At 39.5% G+C, this 20011-nt stretch overlaps 3 protein-coding genes across 3 annotated transcripts; all 3 read left to right on the forward strand.

Moving 5' to 3' along the window:
- Window positions 1-2235: 2235 nt before the first annotated feature.
- On the forward strand, window positions 2236-3348 carry LOC143035008 (trypsin-1-like). The gene is made up of 3 exons (XM_076201400.1): window positions 2236-2386; window positions 2496-2716; window positions 2820-3348. The coding sequence occupies exons 1-3, from the start codon at window positions 2344-2346 to the stop codon at window positions 3333-3335; spliced, it is 780 nt and encodes a 259-aa protein (XP_076057515.1). The 5' UTR covers window positions 2236-2343; the 3' UTR covers window positions 3336-3348.
- A 5170-nt stretch (window positions 3349-8518) lies between these two features.
- Window positions 8519-13366, forward strand: LOC143035006 (trypsin-1-like). The gene is made up of 3 exons (XM_076201398.1): window positions 8519-10207; window positions 10301-10521; window positions 10632-13366. The coding sequence occupies exons 1-3, from the start codon at window positions 10120-10122 to the stop codon at window positions 11145-11147; spliced, it is 825 nt and encodes a 274-aa protein (XP_076057513.1). The 5' UTR covers window positions 8519-10119; the 3' UTR covers window positions 11148-13366.
- A 452-nt stretch (window positions 13367-13818) lies between these two features.
- On the forward strand, window positions 13819-19894 carry LOC143035010 (trypsin-1-like). Its single transcript, XM_076201401.1, has 3 exons — window positions 13819-18914; window positions 19024-19244; window positions 19348-19894. Exons 1-3 carry the CDS (start codon window positions 18872-18874, stop codon window positions 19861-19863), a joined length of 780 nt encoding a protein of 259 aa, XP_076057516.1. The 5' UTR covers window positions 13819-18871; the 3' UTR covers window positions 19864-19894.
- Window positions 19895-20011: the final 117 nt, after the last annotated feature.

The following is a 20011-nucleotide window of genomic DNA, read 5'->3' on the forward strand; positions in this document are numbered from 1 at the left end:
AGAGGCTGGATGACCGCGTTGTGAACAGCTGCCCAGGATGTAACACTTCACCCCATACCATACAACACATAATGGAAGACTGCATTATACACAATCATGCACGCAAACAACACAACATACGCTCTATAAAGGATTTGTGGGAAAACCCAGTTTCGGCTATGGCATTCCTTGGGGAGACGGGACTGCTCGGACAGACAGTCTAGGGAACGACAACAACAACAACAACATCTTCCTCTCCTCAAGTTCGTACGCCTCAGTAGGAGCATATACCACAATAAAAGAGATGAAGCCCAAGGTGTGTTTCAGCCTCACCAGCATTATATGCTCATCAACAGATAGCTATGTTTGGTTCGGCCCGACAAGAAGTAGGTATAACTTTTACTACTGATCTTACCACTGTCTGGTCTCCTCACCTCTGAGAGAGCCACTACGTATTATCTAAGCATCCTGAGAGAGAAAAAGAATATTCCAAGCGTCTACACGGAGAGCCCACCTGAGGTTTACCCTGGTCCCGGCTCTACGTTTTGCTGCCTCATTTCATAGTAGGCTTACTTATTTTGACAGGGACGGGTTGCAAGCCCACCCCTCCATGCTAAAGTAAATTCACATGCATCAAAAGGCCTTTCGTAAGGAGGCACCGTCCTATATCTTTCTGAAAGGGGGAGATTCATGACATTAAACTGAATCATGTTACTGCTCAACCTATCATATGACTCAGATAAGAGTACTCTAAGGCGGTTCGTTTGTGGATGTTGAGCTATTTTTTCATTTATTTATGAATTTGTTTATTCATCTTTTAGATATCGCATATACTTTCATTTTGATATTAAGTTGACTATTGGTGGCGGCTAGTGGGCTACATAATACCTAATAACATGTTTATCCGAATGTGGCTGTGAGTTCCTTCGGATTTTTTTTTTTTTTTTTTTTTTAAGATTTATCTATGATTCATTTTCAAACTGTTGCTATTTTCCTGGTCGACTTTTCGAAATTCCTTTGGGTTATCAAATAGCTTTGATATCTGTTAAGAAATTTTGAGGGCTTGAATTTCTTATAAGCCTCTTTTTTATCGCAATATTATTCTTCGTTTCTTTATCAATTGTCTTTCGACGAGATTGATGAGAAGAATGCGCGTTTCTATTGTCTTTTTTCTAAGTCTGTTCCACATTGTCTTCCACATCATAAGCTGACATTCTTGTTGTATGTCAGTAAAATAGGTTTTCTTAAGACAGGTATTATATCTGTGCAACTGTGTTGTATTGGATAGTGATATTCTTTAAGGTGTGCCTAAGGGAGAGGAATGTGCCAGAAGACTAGAAGAGTACATATATAATTCCACTTTAGCGGGATCAGCCAGTTAGGTGTAGTTGGAAAAGCATACGAAATGGTTTTATTTTAGATGATTGGGAGGGGAACAGAACTGATCATTTTGAAAGAGTAGTAAGGGTTTAAGAAAGGAAGAGGGTATATAAATCAAATTCTCGTAGTAAAGCACATATCCGCGAGGTTTTTGGCAAAAAGTAAGGATGTCTTGGGAGAATAATTTACTTGAAGAGAGCGTATAAGTGTTAACAGGAAGACATTATGGAATGTGTTGTAGATGTATGGGGTAGAGGGAAGGGTTTTGAAGGCAGCCAAAAAATTTTACGTAAGTAGTAAAACTTGTGTTAGAGTATGAGAAAATGAATGGTTTGAGGTGAACGTGGAGCTACACCAGGGTTATGTAACATCATCATTGTTGTTCAGCGTGTATTCTTACATAAATGGGGTGGTACGGTACGTAAATGCGAGGGTTAGGTTTAGAGTTTTTGGGGTTAAGCTTTTGGTTTTGAATTCATAGTATTCCTCATCGTATTTATCAAGATTATCAAAATACCAGAAAATCTTTTATATCCGAAACTATTTCTTCTTCCCTAATCTCGACGATAATAAGGGCTAACTACACCTGGTAGTAACACAAAAGGAATCCCCTGAAAGTTATTTACCATGGATGAAACACCTCTTCATAATATATACAAATTTTCTTTCATTAATAAAATGATTAAAAGCATAAATGGATTTTGCCTGTTGATACCTAGTTATATAACAGTTAGTCAAATACGTTTAAAGGAACGCCAATTTCACCTTTCATATATACCTCGGACACACCTATATTGTATAGGTTGTGCATCACGAACGGAATCTATACCATAACATTTTCAGTTTAGGCGAGATCTATGGTGAAATTAGATAAGAAAGAGATATGCTGAGGGTTTTTCCCATACAGTGGTCTTTGTGGGAGGAGCGGCTCACCGCTGACACGGATAAAAAGGAGTCGGACGCTCCATCTTCACCATTACAGTCATGAAGGTCCTCATCTTCACTCTCCTGGTAGCCGGCGCCTTCGGTATGTGATATAGCGACAAATTCCTTCAAACATTACTGACCGCAAAAAACGTAGCCACTTTCTAAAAACTCTATCAAACAATTGACCAATGTTCTTGATGTATTTGCAGCCGTACCCGCAAACAGGCCCCGCCTCCGCTTGGGCTTGAACAAAATTGTTGGAGGGGAGGATGCCACACCCGGAGAGTTCCCTTACCAGATCAGCTTCCAGGATAATTCATGGGGATTTATCTTCCACTTCTGTGGTGGATCAGTGTACAATGAGAACTACATAGTCACTGCTGGACACTGCGTCTATGGAAAGAACTACGATAACCCAAGGAATCTTCAGGTATGTTGTTTAGTAAACAGGAGCGTGTTTGTAGTGCTTCATTTTCAATAACCACATCACTTTTATTTTTCTGGATGTAATGGTAATGGTTTCTTAATCCCAGATCACTGCTGGTGAGCACAATCTGGACAAGGAAGAAGGAAATGAGCAGTCCATCAAGGTCGAGAAGATCACCCTGCACGAGGACTACAGCTCGTGGAGAACCACCAACGACATTGCTCTTCTCAAGCTGGCCGAGCCCCTCACCATGAACGACTACGTCAAAAGCATTCCCCTCGAAACCGGTGTAGCCAGTGGTGACTGCCAGGTAACTGGTTGGGGAGCATTGACTGAAGGAGGATCTTCTCCTAGCATCTTGCAGAAGGTCACCGTCACCGTCATCAGTGACAGTGAATGCCGCGATGCCTACGGTTCCAGTAAGATCTTGGACTCGATGATGTGTGCTGGCGGTGATGGCGAAAAGGATTCCTGCCAAGGAGACTCCGGTGGTCCTCTTGCCTGCGATGGTCGTCTTGCTGGTGTGGTGTCATGGGGCTATGGATGTGCTCGCCCCAACTACCCCGGAGTCTACACAGAGGTCTCCTACTTTGCTGACTGGGTGGAAAACCACGCCGTTTAAACCGATGTCCCTGTATCATGTCTAAATACAAGAATTTCCTTCAAATTCTCTTTTCTTTTCTTCTTTCCGACGATTACATGAGGAATACATGGTCCCAGTTGTGTTGTAGTGCGCTAACATTCTTTACTTCTTGAAGAATTTATTTAATTGTGAACATACATTGCCTGTTTAGATGGACGGAGGCAGCTATATCAGTGGAGGATTTCCTCACCATAATGTTGGATAATCTTCACGTCCACACTTATCATAGTCTCAGAGATGGTAATAAAAGCTCTCATAAAAACAACATTAGTCTGTGAGGTCAGATTTATTCCACCTAATGTCATTAAAGTTGCTGATTTGTCCGAACTATATGTTTTCAGAGTTGAGTTGGTAAGGTGATGATATTTTGTATGTTGAGTATCGACAAATGTATTGGAGATAGTTATATCAAAATAACAATAGGTGGAGTTAGTATAGTTTTGAGTTTGATGTAATTGTGTCTTATTCCGGGGCGTCACGGTGAGAAGGGGGTAGAGCATGTTTTTACATAGTGGGAAAGAGTTTTGGTGAGTGGATCGTAAGTTCCTTGTAACCTATGGAAACGCATGACGTCTTTGCTTCTGTAGGTTTAATAATGGCATGGTTTTGTATGTTCATTGTCGAATTTGTCGTTGAGTTTTTCTTGGTTTGTCTTGTTTTATTATGTATTGGCTTTGGGTGACAGCCTGTGAGATTGCCTCGGAGGGGGTTGTGCTGACAATATTCAGTTGAACATTTTGTCTATGGTTAATGTGATATTGAATTTATATATATATACATATATATATATATATATATATATATATATGCCGATAAGAACACGGGTACGTATGTTCACTTATGCAAAGTAGACTACTTGGAAAAAGAAACTAACGAAACAGCGCTTTCGCATATTACATCTTTAATGCAAAAAGTACATAATTGAACAGATATACATAGTTTATATATATATATATATATATATATATATATATATATATATATATATATAAGGAATAAGGACAGTTTACATAAGAGTAGAGGCTATTGACTCCCTGGAAAGCGGTGGGTCAGGTCGGAAGGGTCAATGCGTAAAACTAATGAGGGAGGGGCGACATCAGGTCACAGTCGCAGGGCTACATTTCACCTTATTATTCTTTTGTTTATTTCTTGACAGATAAAACTGTCAAGTTTATATAAGCCTTTGTTTAAGTTTTTATTTTGATCACTGGTGGTATGGATCAAAGTGCACTCTATTAATTTTCTTACTATTATATCATTGGTGTGATAGACGGTATGGGCATTACCCCAATTAACAGGATGATTATTCAATTGAACATGTTTGAAGATTCCACTGGAATTATTACCATCCCTAATATTTTTCTTACATTGTTCAATCCTGATGCTTAAGGGTTTGGCAGTTTGACCTATGTAAAATTGATTACACGTTTTGCCAGGAATTCTATAAATGCATCCTTTTTTTATCTTTAATACTACTGTTGATGAGCATATGTTTTACTGTACTATTATTCTTAAAAATTATGTTTACGTTAAATCTTTTTAATAATTCTGTGGCACTTAAATTTTTTTTTCTTGAAATGGCATTATGATAACTGAAAGATGATTTTGGTTGGGAAGTTTTATCTACCAATAAATAAACAAAAGAATAATAATAAGGTAAAATGTAACTCTGCGACTGTGACCTAATGTCCCCCCTCCCTCATTAGTGGGATGCATTGACCCTTGCGACTCGACTTACCGCTTTCCAGGTGGTAAATGTCCTCTACTCTTATGTAAACTGTCCTTGTTCCTTCTTCATGTATATATATAACCTACGTATTTCTGTTCAACTATGTACTTTTTGCACTAAAGATGTAATATACGAATGCGCTCTGCTTTGTTAGTTTCTTTTTCCAAGTGGTCTACTTTGCATAAGTGAACACACGTACCCGTGTTCTTATCAATATATATATATATATATATATATATGTATATATATATATATATGCATATATATGTATGTATATATATATATATATATATATATATATATACAGTATGCGCCGAAAGTAATGACGCCGCCCTTAATGAAACCCGTAAACTGAAGATGAAGGTTAGTTTGCATGTGAAAATATATGAAATAATGCAAGTTATGGTACTTACATATAGAAATTGGTTAAAATGAATATTCCTTCCTCTGTATCACCTTCTGGAGACGTCCTGGAGCTGATAGTGCCAAGAAGGTTATGGAGGGTTGTTTCAGGTATGGAGGCCCAGAGCTGGCGAATAGCGAATTCCAACCGTGGCACTGATGAGGTGTCCATGTCACGCAATTTTCTTTTCATTAAACCCCAAAGGTTTTCTATCGGGTTAATATCGGGACTGTTACCCGGCCAGTCTTTCATATAACTCACTTCACAGTCTCTTAGCCAGTCTGTCACAAGTTTGGCCGTGTGAGCAGGTACTCCATCCTGCATAAAAACCTCGGCCTTGGTCTCCTCAAAACAGTCAGGAAGATAGTCAGTCAATAACTCCAAATAGTTATACTAATTTACTTTTTCATTAGCAGGGAGTACAACGAGCTTGCCAACACCATAATACGTAAATCCTGCCCAAACCATAAGCGAGGCAGGGTGCTTGACGTTCGTGAAGCGAGGTTTCAAGGTGTCATTACCAGGCTTGCGGTAGACCTTAGCTGCTGGAGTGCCAGTCACTGTGAAAGTCGATTCGTCACTCCAGAAGACTGTTTTCTACTGTTCATCTGTCCATGTTGAATATTTCTTGGCAAATTTTAGACGTTTAACAACTTGCCGACGAGTAACCCAAGGAGTAGTGCGGGCATGGTAACTTTTATAATTCAGGTCATCGTGTAGTAGCTGCTGGATCGACCTGATAGAGACATCACCAAGGAGATTCGGGTTCTTCTCTTTCAGAAGGAGAACCCGAATCTCCTTGGTGATGTCTCTATCAGGTCGATCCAGCAGCTAACACGGGAAGGATGGATTATATAAGCTGTTCATTTTCTGAGACTGCATGTACTTTGAGAATGTCCTGGTAAGGACGAAACGTCAGTGAATAAAACTCCAACTGTTCTCTGTGTTTAGTTCACCGCCCTTCCACTCATTTGTCTTCCACACTTCAATATTCTCGGCAACTTCTGCCAGTGGCTTGGTAATGGTCGGATTGCCAGACGCGAGAAGGACAAAAGCGAAGAGAGATGTTTTCTTAAAGCAGGTGACGTCTACTTGCAAGTATTTTTGCATTTTTGCATTTTTTCTCTCCTTTTTTTTTGTGATGGGCGGGGAGCTGAAAAACTGAGCAAAATTAGCATCGAAGTATTTGATATTTTTTTTTATATTGACGTTAGGAAGTGTACTAAATTATGTTAAGTGTAACTGGTCGACGTGTATTATTTTGTGTCGTGTGGGTCTGCGTGTGTGTATAACAGCACAATGTATTGTCATAAATATGTATATGTATATATCTATATGTATATATATATATATGTAATATGTATACATATATATACATATATACATGTATATACATGCATGCGTGTATGTGTATATATATATATATATATGTATATGTATGTGTGTGTGTATGTATATGTTTATGTATATATAATCTTATCAAATACAAAAAAAAAAAAAAAAAATAGTAATAATATTCTTGGTCCACCGGCCGGGGGATGGGTGTAAATGTGCGCAATGTTAAACAATGTAAGACTTTTCCCCCCCAATACTTACAAAGTAACTGAAACTATCATAAGGAGACAGAGTTTGAAACCTTACCTTGACGCAAGAGCACAACTCGTCTCCCCCTGCACTTAATGAAAGTGGGATAAAAGAAAAACTAGAGGGCATGAAAAGAAACTAAAAAATGATAGTCACAGAAGAGATCTGAAAAAAATAGTTTTGCACACAGTGGTAGATGTCTGGAACAAATTAGACAAAACAATAATATGTGCAAACAGCATACAAGAATTTAAGAACAAACTAGAATAAAGTGTGATAAAAAAAAAACTAGGGTGCATGAAAAGAAACTCAAAAATGATAGTTATAGAAGAGATCTGAAAAAATAGAATTTTCCACACAGAGTGGTAGATATCTGGAATGAATTAGACAAAACAATAGTATGTGCAAACACCATACAAGAATTTAAGAACAAACTAGACGCTGAGAGATGCAAAGACGGTCACTACGAGTATAGTTCCCCTTCCGTGTAATACAACTAGGTACATACAAATATCAACCACCCATGCGTCGTTCCATCATCGTAATCTACGATTCCGTTTACGATCTCAAAGACCGAAAGAGATGCGAGAATATCGCGGGAAGGAATGAACTACCGCGTCATTCACCATATGAGGATGGAGCCTTTATTTGTACAACGTTTGGCTTATTACAGCTTTTTCGAGTACAAGTTGAGATACACATGCTTGAGATTGAATAATAAGAATGGAGGGAACGGGGAAAGAAAGTTGCTGTGATGATTATCATTTATTTTATATGATTTGTTTTTGTTTTGTTAACATTTGTCTGTTTGATTCTCATTTATTATTAGTTATATGTCAATTTATTATTATTTTCTATTTACCTGTTTGTTTATTATTTAACCATACCTATGACTTTATGTATTTCATTTGTTATTTACATTATTATAGTTTTTATTTATTCATTATTATTATTATGATTTTTTTTCGCATCCGACCTAGATATGGATCAAAAGGTCTCCTGTCGGCATGTTCCGCCTTTGTAATTCCTTTGTAATATATATATATATTGGTGAAGCGTGGCAGGAGATTCTCTCTGATGCATATTCTGTTAAAAACGACAGCAAAAGAATTATTAATTAACTTTTTCCGTGAGCTCTCAAGCTTGCGAAAAGTAGATTTCTGATAGGGGGAAAGGGAGTAAATCAAATTTCCAAAACTCATAGGAAACAAAAGTTATAATGAACACAAAAAATACAGCACACAGTAAACTAAATATAAGAAAAGACAAAGAATACAGCAAAAAACAAAATACAAGCAGAACAAATTTCAAAACGTTTCGCAGATCTTTCTGCATCCTCAGTTGATGTAAATAAGAATGGAAAAGGAAGCATATTTAAATGAAGAGAAAAGCACGGGGAGAAGACACCGTGTAGAAACTGGGGGAGGTCACCCGTATGAGCACGAACACTCGGAGAGATCACAGGTTGGCCCCCTTGCCTGCAATGGTCGTCTTGCTGGTGTGGTCTCCTGGGGCTATGGTTGTGCTCGCCCCAAGTACCCTGGAGTCTACACCGAGGTCTCCTACTTTGCTGACTGGGTGACAAAACACGCCGTCTAGATAGATGCCCTTGTATCATGTCTAAATACAAGCATTTCCTTGAAATCTTTTTTACTTTACCCTTTTCTTTTTGTTTTCACATGAATAGTATCTGTTCATGGTTGTGTTGTAGAGTGACATGGATTTAGATAATTTACTCATAACACCCAAGCTAGATGTATATGTTTAATAGAGGCAAAATTACCATATATTACAACAATGAAGTGACCGCTAAAAACAGAAACTATACCAGTTTGAAGTCAAATGCCAGGGTAAGGAAACTGTCTTGAACTTCATCTTTTGCAAGAGTTTAAGTCATAGAAAATCTGAAAATCTAATGTTGCATGGTCTTCTAAGAAAGGGGAGCACACAGCTATTGAGTTCAGGAAAAAATATCATGAAAATAGTGATACAAGAGATAGAAATGCAATTCTATGACTAACAGGGAAAATCCTATGGTCGGCGAAAGGATATTGACTTTATCTTACATAAGAGTACTGCGTGAGACGAGTCACCCCAAACATGAGAAATGTACTTCATACAAGAACAAATAAATACTCTGTATCGGAACATTACAGAACACCCAAGCTGTTCTAGTAGTAGTTGAGGTGTTTGATTTTCCGTTACCAGTAAAAGATAGCCCAAGGACTTTTAGTAAAAAATATGTAACACAACAGAGAAAGAGATTGATCTGAGGAGAATTTTGTTGAGGGGAAAGGTAAAGAAATTGTCTTTGTGGCGCTCAATGATACCAGCTTTCCTCTACTCTGATCAGATATGACAGGAATATCAGAAGTCAGATATTCTGCAGCGATCCTTTTATAATGATGAAACTTAATTTAAAAAAGAAAAATAGAGAAAATGTACAACATCGGGATGAAGGGCGAATGGTGAAATCCCCCCCATGAGAGAAAAAATAGTAACACGTAAAGAAATAATGAACCAAATAATGAACCATGATGTCAGGAAATCGCACGGACCGGATGAAATCGCAAATTGGATACTAAAAGAATGTAAAGAAGAATTAATAGACAAAATACATAACATAGTAAATTGCTCACTCAAAGAAGGAAAAATACAAGAAGGTTGGAAAAAATGCAGATATCGTACCAATTTATAAAGGAGGAGACAAGGAAGACCCAAACAATTACAGACCGCATTTAAGGCATAATGTATTCATGAAATACCAAAATCACTCAATAACTAGAAAACGTAATGTCTTGGACCGAACAAACCAATATTTTCTTGTAGGTATTTAAAAACAATGTTAACTTAATTAAAAGTGTCTATGACTACACTAATTTGACATTTGAAATAGTCATTAGATAAGTTTATAGTTTTTAATTTGTGTGATATCACTGGTATCTATTCCTAGAATTTCACAAAAAACATGTAAAATTATACGAGAAAAAGATAAATGAATATAATTTTCTCATGCATCTGAGTGGGAGGAGCAACTGAACGGTGACATGCATAAAACAGCACTCGGACGCTTCGTGTTCACCATTGTAGTCATGAGGACCATCATCGTCGCCCTCCTGGTAGCCGGCGCCTTCGGTAAGTGATGTAGTTGCAACTTCAAATTATGCTAATTGAAGAAAAGTGTAGTGTTTGGTAAATGGTTGAGCAAGGTTCTTGATGTTGTTTCAGCCGTACCCGCAAACAGGCCCCGCCTCCGCTTGGGCTTGAACAAAATTGTTGGAGGGGAGGATGCCACACCCGGAGAGTTCCCTTACCAGATCAGCATCCAAGATATCTTTTGGGGATCTGTCTTCCACTTCTGTGGTGGATCAGTGTATAATGAGAACTACATAGTCACTGCTGGACACTGCGTCTATGGAAATAACTACGACAACCCAAGTAATCTTCAGGTATAGTCTTTGGTATAGATGCCAGTGCGTTTGTAGGGATTCATACTCGAAAAATATATTTCCATAGTTTCATTATCTTAGTTCTAATGGTAAGGACTTTCTGATCGTAGATCACTGCTGGTGACCACGATCTGGACAAGGAAGAAGGACATGAGCAGTCCATCGAGGTCGAGAGGATCATCCTCCACGAGGGCTACAACGCATGGAACGCCAGCAACGACATCTCCCTGCTCAAGCTGGTCAAGCCCCTCGAAATAAACAAGTACGTCGAAGGCATCCCTCTCGAAACCGATGTAGCCAGTGGTGACTGCCAGGTGACCGGTTGGGGAGCGCTCTCTGAAGGAGGATCTTATCCCAGTGTCCTGCAGAAGGTCACCGTCACCATCGTTTCTGACAAGGAATGCCGCGACGCCTACGGTCCCGATGAGATCTTCGACTCGATGCTGTGTGCTGGCGGTGATGGCGAAAAGGATTCCTGTCAAGAAGACTCCGGTGGTCCTCTTGCCTGTGATGGTCGTCTTGCTGGTGTGGTGTCATGGGGCTATGGATGTGCTCGCCCCAACTACCCCGGAGTCTACACAGAGGTCTCCTACTTTGTTGACTGGGTGACAAAACACGCCGTCTAGATAGATGCCCTTGTATCATGTCCCATGATCGGCGAGAGGATATTGATTCTATCTTGCTTAAGAGTACTGCGTGAGAGGAGTCACCCCAAACATGAGAAATGTACATACATACATATACCAAGGGCTTTTTCCCCCTTACATGGGGGGTAGCCACACACAGAAATGTAGTTCATACAATAACAGATAGATACCCTATATCGGATAAGCAGATGAGTTGGTGATTTTGAGGTGATTACAGAACACCCAAGGTGCTCTGGCAGTAGTTTTACAAAGGATCACAAAAGCGGAGCATGCCGACAGGAGACCTTTTGGTCCATAACTAGGTCGGATGCGAATAAAATCATGATGATGAATAAATAAGTAAATAAACAAATAAATATATAATAATATAAATGATAATAAATAATTTAAATAAATGCATAGATAATAAGCAAACAGGTGAATAGTAAATAATATTAAATTGACATATAAATAATAACAAATGTGAATCAAGCAAAAAATAATAAAAGAATAGACAAATAATAACAAAACAAATAAACAAATAATATAAAATAAATGACAGTCATTACTGCATCTTGCTCAGGTGTTTATCTAAATGATTCTTAAAGCTTCGAACTGAACAACATTGCACTTACTCTGCAGAAAGTTTATTCCATTCATTAACCACACGGTTGGCGAAGTTGTTTCTACCCACTTCCAAATTAAATCTAATTCCTGACAGTTTGAGACCATAGCTTCTTGTCTGATTCTCATTCAGTGTGAATTTTTTATCACTTTTGATGTTGTCAATTCCGTTTAGAATCTTAAAGAATTGTATCAAGTCACTTCTGAGCCTTCGCTTTTTTAAGGAAAACAGATTCATATGTTTTAGTCGATTTTCGTATGATTTATATTTTATATTTGGAATCAGTTTTGTGGCTCGCCGTTGTACTTTTTCCAGTCTGTCAATGTCTTTAATGAGATTTGGCTTCCAATCTGTCAATGTCTTTAATTAGGTGTTGGATTTTCCGTTACTAGTAAAAGATAGCCCGAGGACATTTAGTAAACAAAATATGACACAAAAGGGAAGATTTTGTTGAGGGGAAAGGTGAAGAAATTGTCTTTGTGACGCTCAGTGACACCAGATTTTCTCTACTCTGATCAGATATGAGAGGAATGTCAGAAGTCAGGTGTTCCGCAGCGATCCTTTTATAATAATGAAACTTAATTTGAGAAAGACGTTTAATGAATCACGTTGAAAAATGTAGTGTAACCAGCATAAGAGTATATAGGGGAAAATGTGTGGGCCAATAAAACATTTATAAAAAGGAAAAATAAGAATAGTAGATAAAAGAGCGCCCTATGGGACGCCAGTGGCTATGGCATGAGAAGAAGGCTGTGATTGTCTACCACATGGGAGTAGGTCAGAGAAAAACCTTTTTTCAGAAATGAAAGGTAATTTCTTGGGCAACATTGAATTTGGTTTTGCAGTGCCGTTTTATTTTGGTTTTGGTTTTTGTTATTCATCTCTAGGTTTTATTTTTTACTTAGTTTCTGACTGTATTGTGGAGTTTCTCATGGTTCCGTTCTTGGGCCACTTCTATTCATAGTATATATAAATGATATAGACCACGGACTGAAATCTGTTATCTACGAATTTGTTTGTGATACAAAATTGTGCGGAATGGCGAATGGTCACTTAAACCAATTAGATATTCAAGAATATTTAGATAAACTACAGCACTGGTCTAAAAATGGGCAATGGAATTAAACCCAAGTAAATATAAGGTTATGCACATAGGTAAAAATAACAATAAGTACGATCTCAAGTTATTTGGGAATTTGTAAACAAAAATGGATAGTGAAATGGATCTCGGGGTAATTATCAGTAATGCTCTCAAATCGTCTAAGAAGTGTATTTCCGCCTCAGAGAAGGCAAATAAGATTCTAGGACTGATTGCGCGATCTTTTGCTTTTGACAGTCCATCTGTCATTAACAAGCTATACTGTATAGACCAGGGGTGGGGAACCTGCGGCCTTCCGGGCCATCAAGTGCGGCCTTCTGCGGCCTTTGATATACATATTATCTTTTTAAAAGACCTTGAATATTTTTTAAGTCTGAAATCATTATACACCTGAAACTTATAATATACACCACACACATAGACGAAAGCAAAGTTAACCGTGTTCAGTGATGTCACTCCCAGAAATTGGAACGATTTTTATACATATGTATATTTTTGAAATGAAAAAAAAATATTTTTAAACTGAATTTTTAGGAAGGGGGATGGAAAACTTACACCATCCCCTAAAAAGGGATAAAAAAAAAAAAAAAAATCAGTGCGGCCTCTATGTGGGACGATGAATTGCAAGGTGGCCTTCATGCACAAAAAGGTTCCCCAACCCTGGTATAGACTGTTAGTTCGTCCACATTTGGAATATACTGTTTCCGTGTGGTCACCGCATCTCATTGAAGACATTGAATGATTCGAAAAGTACAACGGTGAGCCACAACAATGATTCCAAACATCAGAAATAAATCATACTAAAGCATACTAATCTATTTCCCCTAAAAAGCGTAGATTCAGGTTTGTAAGATTCTAAAGGAAATTTACAACATCTAAAATGACAAAATTTTCACCCTGAATGCAAACCAGAGAAGAAATAATGGTCTCAATCTGTCAGGAAGTAGATCTAATTTGGAAGTGGGTAGAAACAACTTCGCCAGCCATGTAGTAGATGAATGGAATGAACTTCCTGCAGAGGCAGTGTATTTCGAAGTTTTCATTTTCATTTAAATAAACACCTAAGCAGTATGCTGTAATGCCTACCATTTATTTTGTTCTATTTATTTGTTTATTCATTATTGTTTATTTTTATCATTATTTATAATTGTTTATTATTCATTCTATTATTTACTTATTTATATATTCATTTATTTATCTATCATATATTTATTTATCTATTTATTTGTTGATCTATTTATCTATTCTTTTTTACTTCATATAATTTCATGATATTTTATTTTTTCCACCTAGTTATGAACCAAATGGTCCCTTGTTGGCATGTTCTTCCTTGGTAATCCCAAACGTGGAGTCCCAACAGTCTCGCCTCCCTGTGCAGTGGCTTAGGGTATCCAACCAACATTTCCAACGACTTAACAAGAAGGACAGCATCATTAGCAGGGACAAAGTGTTACCAAGAGATGCTCCGCACCGACATTGATCGACAACTCTGTCCAATACCCAGATTATGCAGGAATTGAAATATTTTTGGGTCAGGATGCATTCTTGCCTCACTCCTGAATTAACAGGAAAGAGGCTAGAAATTCCTCCTCCATACTTTACAGTACTCTCTGTCTCAGAGTAAAAGCCATGCATCGAGTCAATTATCTTCATAGGAGTCCCACGGATCCGCAGAAGATCTCAGGGCACCCCACGTAACTTTAGCTGATGTGAACGAACCCGTGTCAGCAACAGACGAGCAAGCCTTTTACCTAGCAAAACGAACAGTGCAATACCGTGTTAGTTGTTGCAGTCCTGCCGGTCCCCTTTACGCCTTCAGATAAGGACGATCAGGCCCTTTTTACAGTCAGAAATAATTGTACCGGCCTACCATACAGCATGCAACCCACAGATTATGGTCTCACTTCCATGTTTCAGCAACTCTACACTGATATTGCAGATGACAGCTGCCTTTCCACCCTACAACTCACCCACAACCTCTTTGATCTCTTGTTCTCTGTCAGAGAGGGCACACATTCGTCTATTGGTGGACCAGTAACCGTCACCTGAATTCCATTGATGGGAAGCTGTCCGACTGATAAACTGCTCAAAGTACTCGCCACAGTGCTACACCCCTCTACGCCTCTCCAACAACATTTAGGACTGTGTTCCTTTGGATCACAAATTTGAAGCGGAGTTTATTCAGATCTCGATAAGCAGCCTGGAGGTCACTTGCATTATAATAGCCCTCGACATCCTCAGCGATTCCTCTGACGTGCCTCTCCTTATCCATTCTAATGAGAGCTCTACTCCGCCGTTTCTGAGTCCTCTATCGGTCCAGGTTCCCAGACATTCTGGCAACATTCTCCTGTGTCTCTCGTCACGCCACTCCACTCCTCGACCTTGCGCGCTCTCCAATGCACTCCTCGGTAGATGTCAGAGTTTCACGCTTAAAGGTGTCCCAGAGATCTTCAGGGTCTTCAAGTGTATGAAGGACTGCATACCAACAAGGGATTGATATCGCATATTCCTGGGGACATTCATTATCCCTGACCTTCTCCAGATAAATTCCAGGTGGGCTACTTCTCGGGATTCTCGTTGCGACCACAAGTCTATGATGAGTCTCAAAGAATGCAGCACTCTGATAAACCCTGCAGTTTGTAGAATCTTTCAAAGAGTACTAACAGGTATTTGATAATCTCCTTGGCTTCTCCTCCGGTATTACTATACCATGTCCATCGGTGTGGCTCTCGTCTCTGGAATCAGAAATCACCAATCCTCAGCCTTCTGGACTTTGTAAAATTTAGAAGGAGGGACCTGTTAATGTTTCTGGTTCGAGAACCATGGGTTGGGGGGGTGGGGATGGGGGGGTAATACATACTTTGTACTTCATAGCCAGCTCTGTCAATGCCAGTAATCGTATTGAAGTCACCCAGAACTATAAGTGTATTTTATGGTGGGTACTAGTCAGCTGTGGATTCAAGCCTATCTGAATTAATGCCATCTAAAATTCTTTGTGTGAGGTTTGTCAGAAGAGTGTTTGTGGAGTGTAGTGGCCTAAAACCGTGTTGTGAGTCAGCAAGGGGAATATGTGGTGTGACAAGTTTAAGTATTAGGCGTTCAATGACTTTAGAGGGGGTGCAGAGAAGTGTGATTGGGCGGTGCGATGTTGGGATTGTTGGGTCTTTGTTCGGTTTTGGAATGGTGATTATTTTACCATGCTTCCAGATGTCGGGTATAGTGTTGTGTGAATAGCTGTAGTTTGCAATGTTTGTGAGTGCATGTATACCTTGTGGTCCAATGTGTTTTAGGTGGATGTTGCTTATGTTATCAGGGCCACAAACAGCCACCACAAACACATTACACCCGCTACACTACCAAGAAACATTAAAACAACACCCAAAGACCTTTATCACGCACAGATACTCTCTTCTCTTCCTCCACAACCACCAAATACCAGCCTCCGGAAACATATTCATAATCATATCACTCACCGCTCCATTAACACACTGAAAGACAACACACTGCTGCATGCCAGACCCCCTGATATCCACCCTTCTGAATCCTCTCTCCCACGAAAGGACAGAGTCCACTTGGCCAGACTGCGGTGCGGTCACCACCCAGCACCTCTAAGCTACCAGAAGAGGCTGGATGACCGCGTTGTGAACAGCTGCCCAGGATGTAACACTTCACCCCATACCATACAACACATAATGGAAGACTGCATTATACACAATCATGCACGCAAACAACACAACATACGCTCTATAAAGGATTTGTGGGAAAACCCAGTTTCGGCTATGGCATTCCTTGGGGAGACGGGACTGCTCGGACAGACAGTCTAGGGAACGACAACAACAACAACATCTTCCTCTCCTCAAGTTCGTACGCCTCAGTAGGAGCATATACCACAATAAAAGAGATGAAGCCCAAGGTGTGTTTCAGCCTCACCAGCATTATATGCTCATCAACAGAAGTAACCTTTATAACGACGTGCTGTAGTCGGCTAGCTATGTTTGGTTCGGCCCGACAAGAAGTAGGTATAACTTTTACTATTGATCTTACCACTGTCTGGTCTCCTCATCTCTGAGAGAGCCACTACGTATTATCTAAGCGTCCTGAGAGAGAAAAAGAATATTCCAGGCGTCTACACGGAGAGCCCACCTGAGGTTTACCCTGGTCCTGGCTCTACGTTTTGCTGCCTCATTTCATAGTAGGCTTACTTATTTTGACAGGGACGGGTTGCAAGCCCACCCCTCCATGCTAAAGTAAATTCACATGCATCAAAAGGCCTTTCGTAAGGAGGCACCGTCCTATATCTTTCTGAAAGGGGGAGATTCATGACGTTAAACTGAATCATGTTACTGCTCAACCTATCATATGACTCAGATAAGAGTACTCTAAGGCGGTTCGTTTGTGGATGTTGAGCTATTTTTTCATTTATTTATGAATTTGTTTATTCATCTTTTAGATATCGCATATACTTTCATTTTGATATTAGGTTGACTATTGGTGGCGGCTAGTGGGCTACATAATACCTAATAACATGTTTATCCGAATGTGGCTGTGAGTTCCTTCGGATTTTTTTTTTTTTTTTTTTTTTTAAGATTTATCTATGATTCATTTTCAAACTGTTGCTATTTTCCTGGTCGACTTTTCGAAATTCCTTTGGGTTATCAAATAGCTTTGATATCTGTTAAGAAATTTTGAGGGCTTGAATTTCTTATAAGCCTCTTTTTTATCGCAATATTATTCTTCGTTTCTTTATCAATTGTCTTTCGACGAGATTGATGAGAAGAATGCGCGTTTCTATTGTCTTTTTTCTAAGTCTGTTCCACATTGTCTTCCACATCATAAGCTGACATTCTTGTTGTATGTCAGTAAAATAGGTTTTCTTAAGACAGGTATTATATCTGTGCAACTGTGTTGTATTGGATAGTGATATTCTTTAAGGTGTGCCTAAGGGAGAGGAATGTGCCAGAAGACTAGAAGAGTACATATATAATTCCACTTTAGCGGGATCAGCCAGTTAGGTGTAGTTGGAAAAGCATACGAAATGGTTTTATTTTAGATGATTGGGAGGGGAACAGAACTGATCATTTTGAAAGAGTAGTAAGGGTTTAAGAAAGGAAGAGGGTATATAAATCAAATTCTCGTAGTAAAGCACATATCCGCGAGGTTTTTGGCAAAAAGTAAGGATGTCTTGGGAGAATAATTTACTTGAAGAGAGCGTATAAGTGTTAACAGGAAGATATTATGGAATGTGTTGTAGATGTATGGGGTAGAGGGAAGGGTTTTGAAGGCAGCCAAAAAAATTTACGTAAGTAGTAAAACTTGTGTTAGAGTACGGAATGGAGAAAATGAATGGTTTGAGGTGAACGTGGAGCTACACCACGGTTATGTAACATCATCATTGTTGTTCAGCGTGTATTCTTACATAAATGGGGTGGTACGGTACGTAAATGCGAGGGTTAGGTTTAGAGTTTTTGGGGTTAAGCTTTTGGTTCTGAATTCATAGTATTCCTCATCGTATTTATCAAGATTATCAAAATACCAGAAAATCTTTTATATCCGAAACTATTTCCTCTTCCCTAATCTCGACGATAATATGGGCTAACTACACCTGGTAGTAACACAAAAGGAATCCCCTGAAAGTTATTTACCATGGATGAAACACCTCTTCATAATATATACAAATTTTCTTTCATTAATAAAATGATTAAAAGCATAAATGGATTTTGCCTGTTGATACCTAGTTATATAACAGTTAGTCAAATACGTTTAAAGGAACGCCAATTTCACCTTTCATATATACCTCGGACACACCTATATTGTATAGGTTGTGCATCACGAACGGAATCTATACCATAACATTTTCAGTTTAGGCGAGATCTATGGTGAAATTAGATAAGAAAGAGATATGCTGAGGGTTTTTCCCATACAGTGGTCTTTGTGGGAGGAGCGGCTCACCGCTGACACGGATAAAAAGGAGTCGGACGCTCCATCTTCACCATTACAGTCATGAAGGTCCTCATCTTCACTCTCCTGGTAGCCGGCGCCTTCGGTATGTGATATAGCGACAAATTCCTTCAAACATTACTGACCGCAAAAAACGTAGCCACTTTCTAAAAACTCTATCAAACAATTGACCAATGTTCTTGATGTATTTGCAGCCGTACCCGCAAACAGGCCCCGCCTCCGCTTGGGCTTGAACAAAATTGTTGGAGGGGAGGATGCCACACCCGGAGAGTTCCCTTACCAGATCAGCTTCCAGGATAATTCATGGGGATTTATCTTCCACTTCTGTGGTGGATCAGTGTACAATGAGAACTACATAGTCACTGCTGGACACTGCGTCTATGGAAAGAACTACGATAACCCAAGGAATCTTCAGGTATGTTGTTTAGTAAACAGGAGCGTGTTTGTAGTGCTTCATTTTCAATAACCACATCACTTTTATTTTTCTGAATGTAATGGTAGTGGTTTCTTAATCCCAGATCACTGCTGGTGAGCACAATCTGGACAAGGAAGAAGGAAATGAGCAGTCCATCAAGGTCGAGAAGATCATCCTGCACGAGGACTACAGCTCGTGGAGAACCACCAACGACATTGCTCTTCTCAAGCTGGCCGAGCCCCTCACCATGAACGACTACGTCAAAAGCATTCCCCTCGAAACCGGTGTAGCCAGTGGTGACTGCCAGGTAACTGGTTGGGGAGCATTGACTGAGGGAGGATCTTCTCCTAGCATCTTGCAGAAGGTCACCGTCACCGTCATCAGTGACAGTAAATGCCGCGATGCCTACGGTTCCAGTAGGATCTTGGACTCGATGATGTGTGCTGGCGGTGATGGCGAAAAGGATTCCTGCCAAGGAGACTCCGGTGGTCCTCTTGCCTGCGATGGTCGTCTTGCTGGTGTGGTGTCATGGGGCTATGGATGTGCTCGCCCCAACTACCCCGGAGTCTACACAGAGGTCTCCTACTTTGCTGACTGGGTGGAAAACCACACCGTTTAAACCGATGTCCCTGTATCATGTCTAAATACAAGAATTTCCTTCAAATTCTCTTTTCTTTTCTTCTTTCCGACGATTACATGAGGAATACATGGTCCCAGTTGTGTTGTAGTGCGCTAACATTCTTTACTTCTTGAAGAATTTATTTAAT

Source organism: Oratosquilla oratoria, chromosome 18, assembly GCF_046742065.1.
Source record: "Oratosquilla oratoria isolate Oo_2021 chromosome 18, ASM4674206v1, whole genome shotgun sequence".
Lineage (NCBI taxonomy): Eukaryota > Metazoa > Arthropoda > Malacostraca > Stomatopoda > Squillidae > Oratosquilla > Oratosquilla oratoria.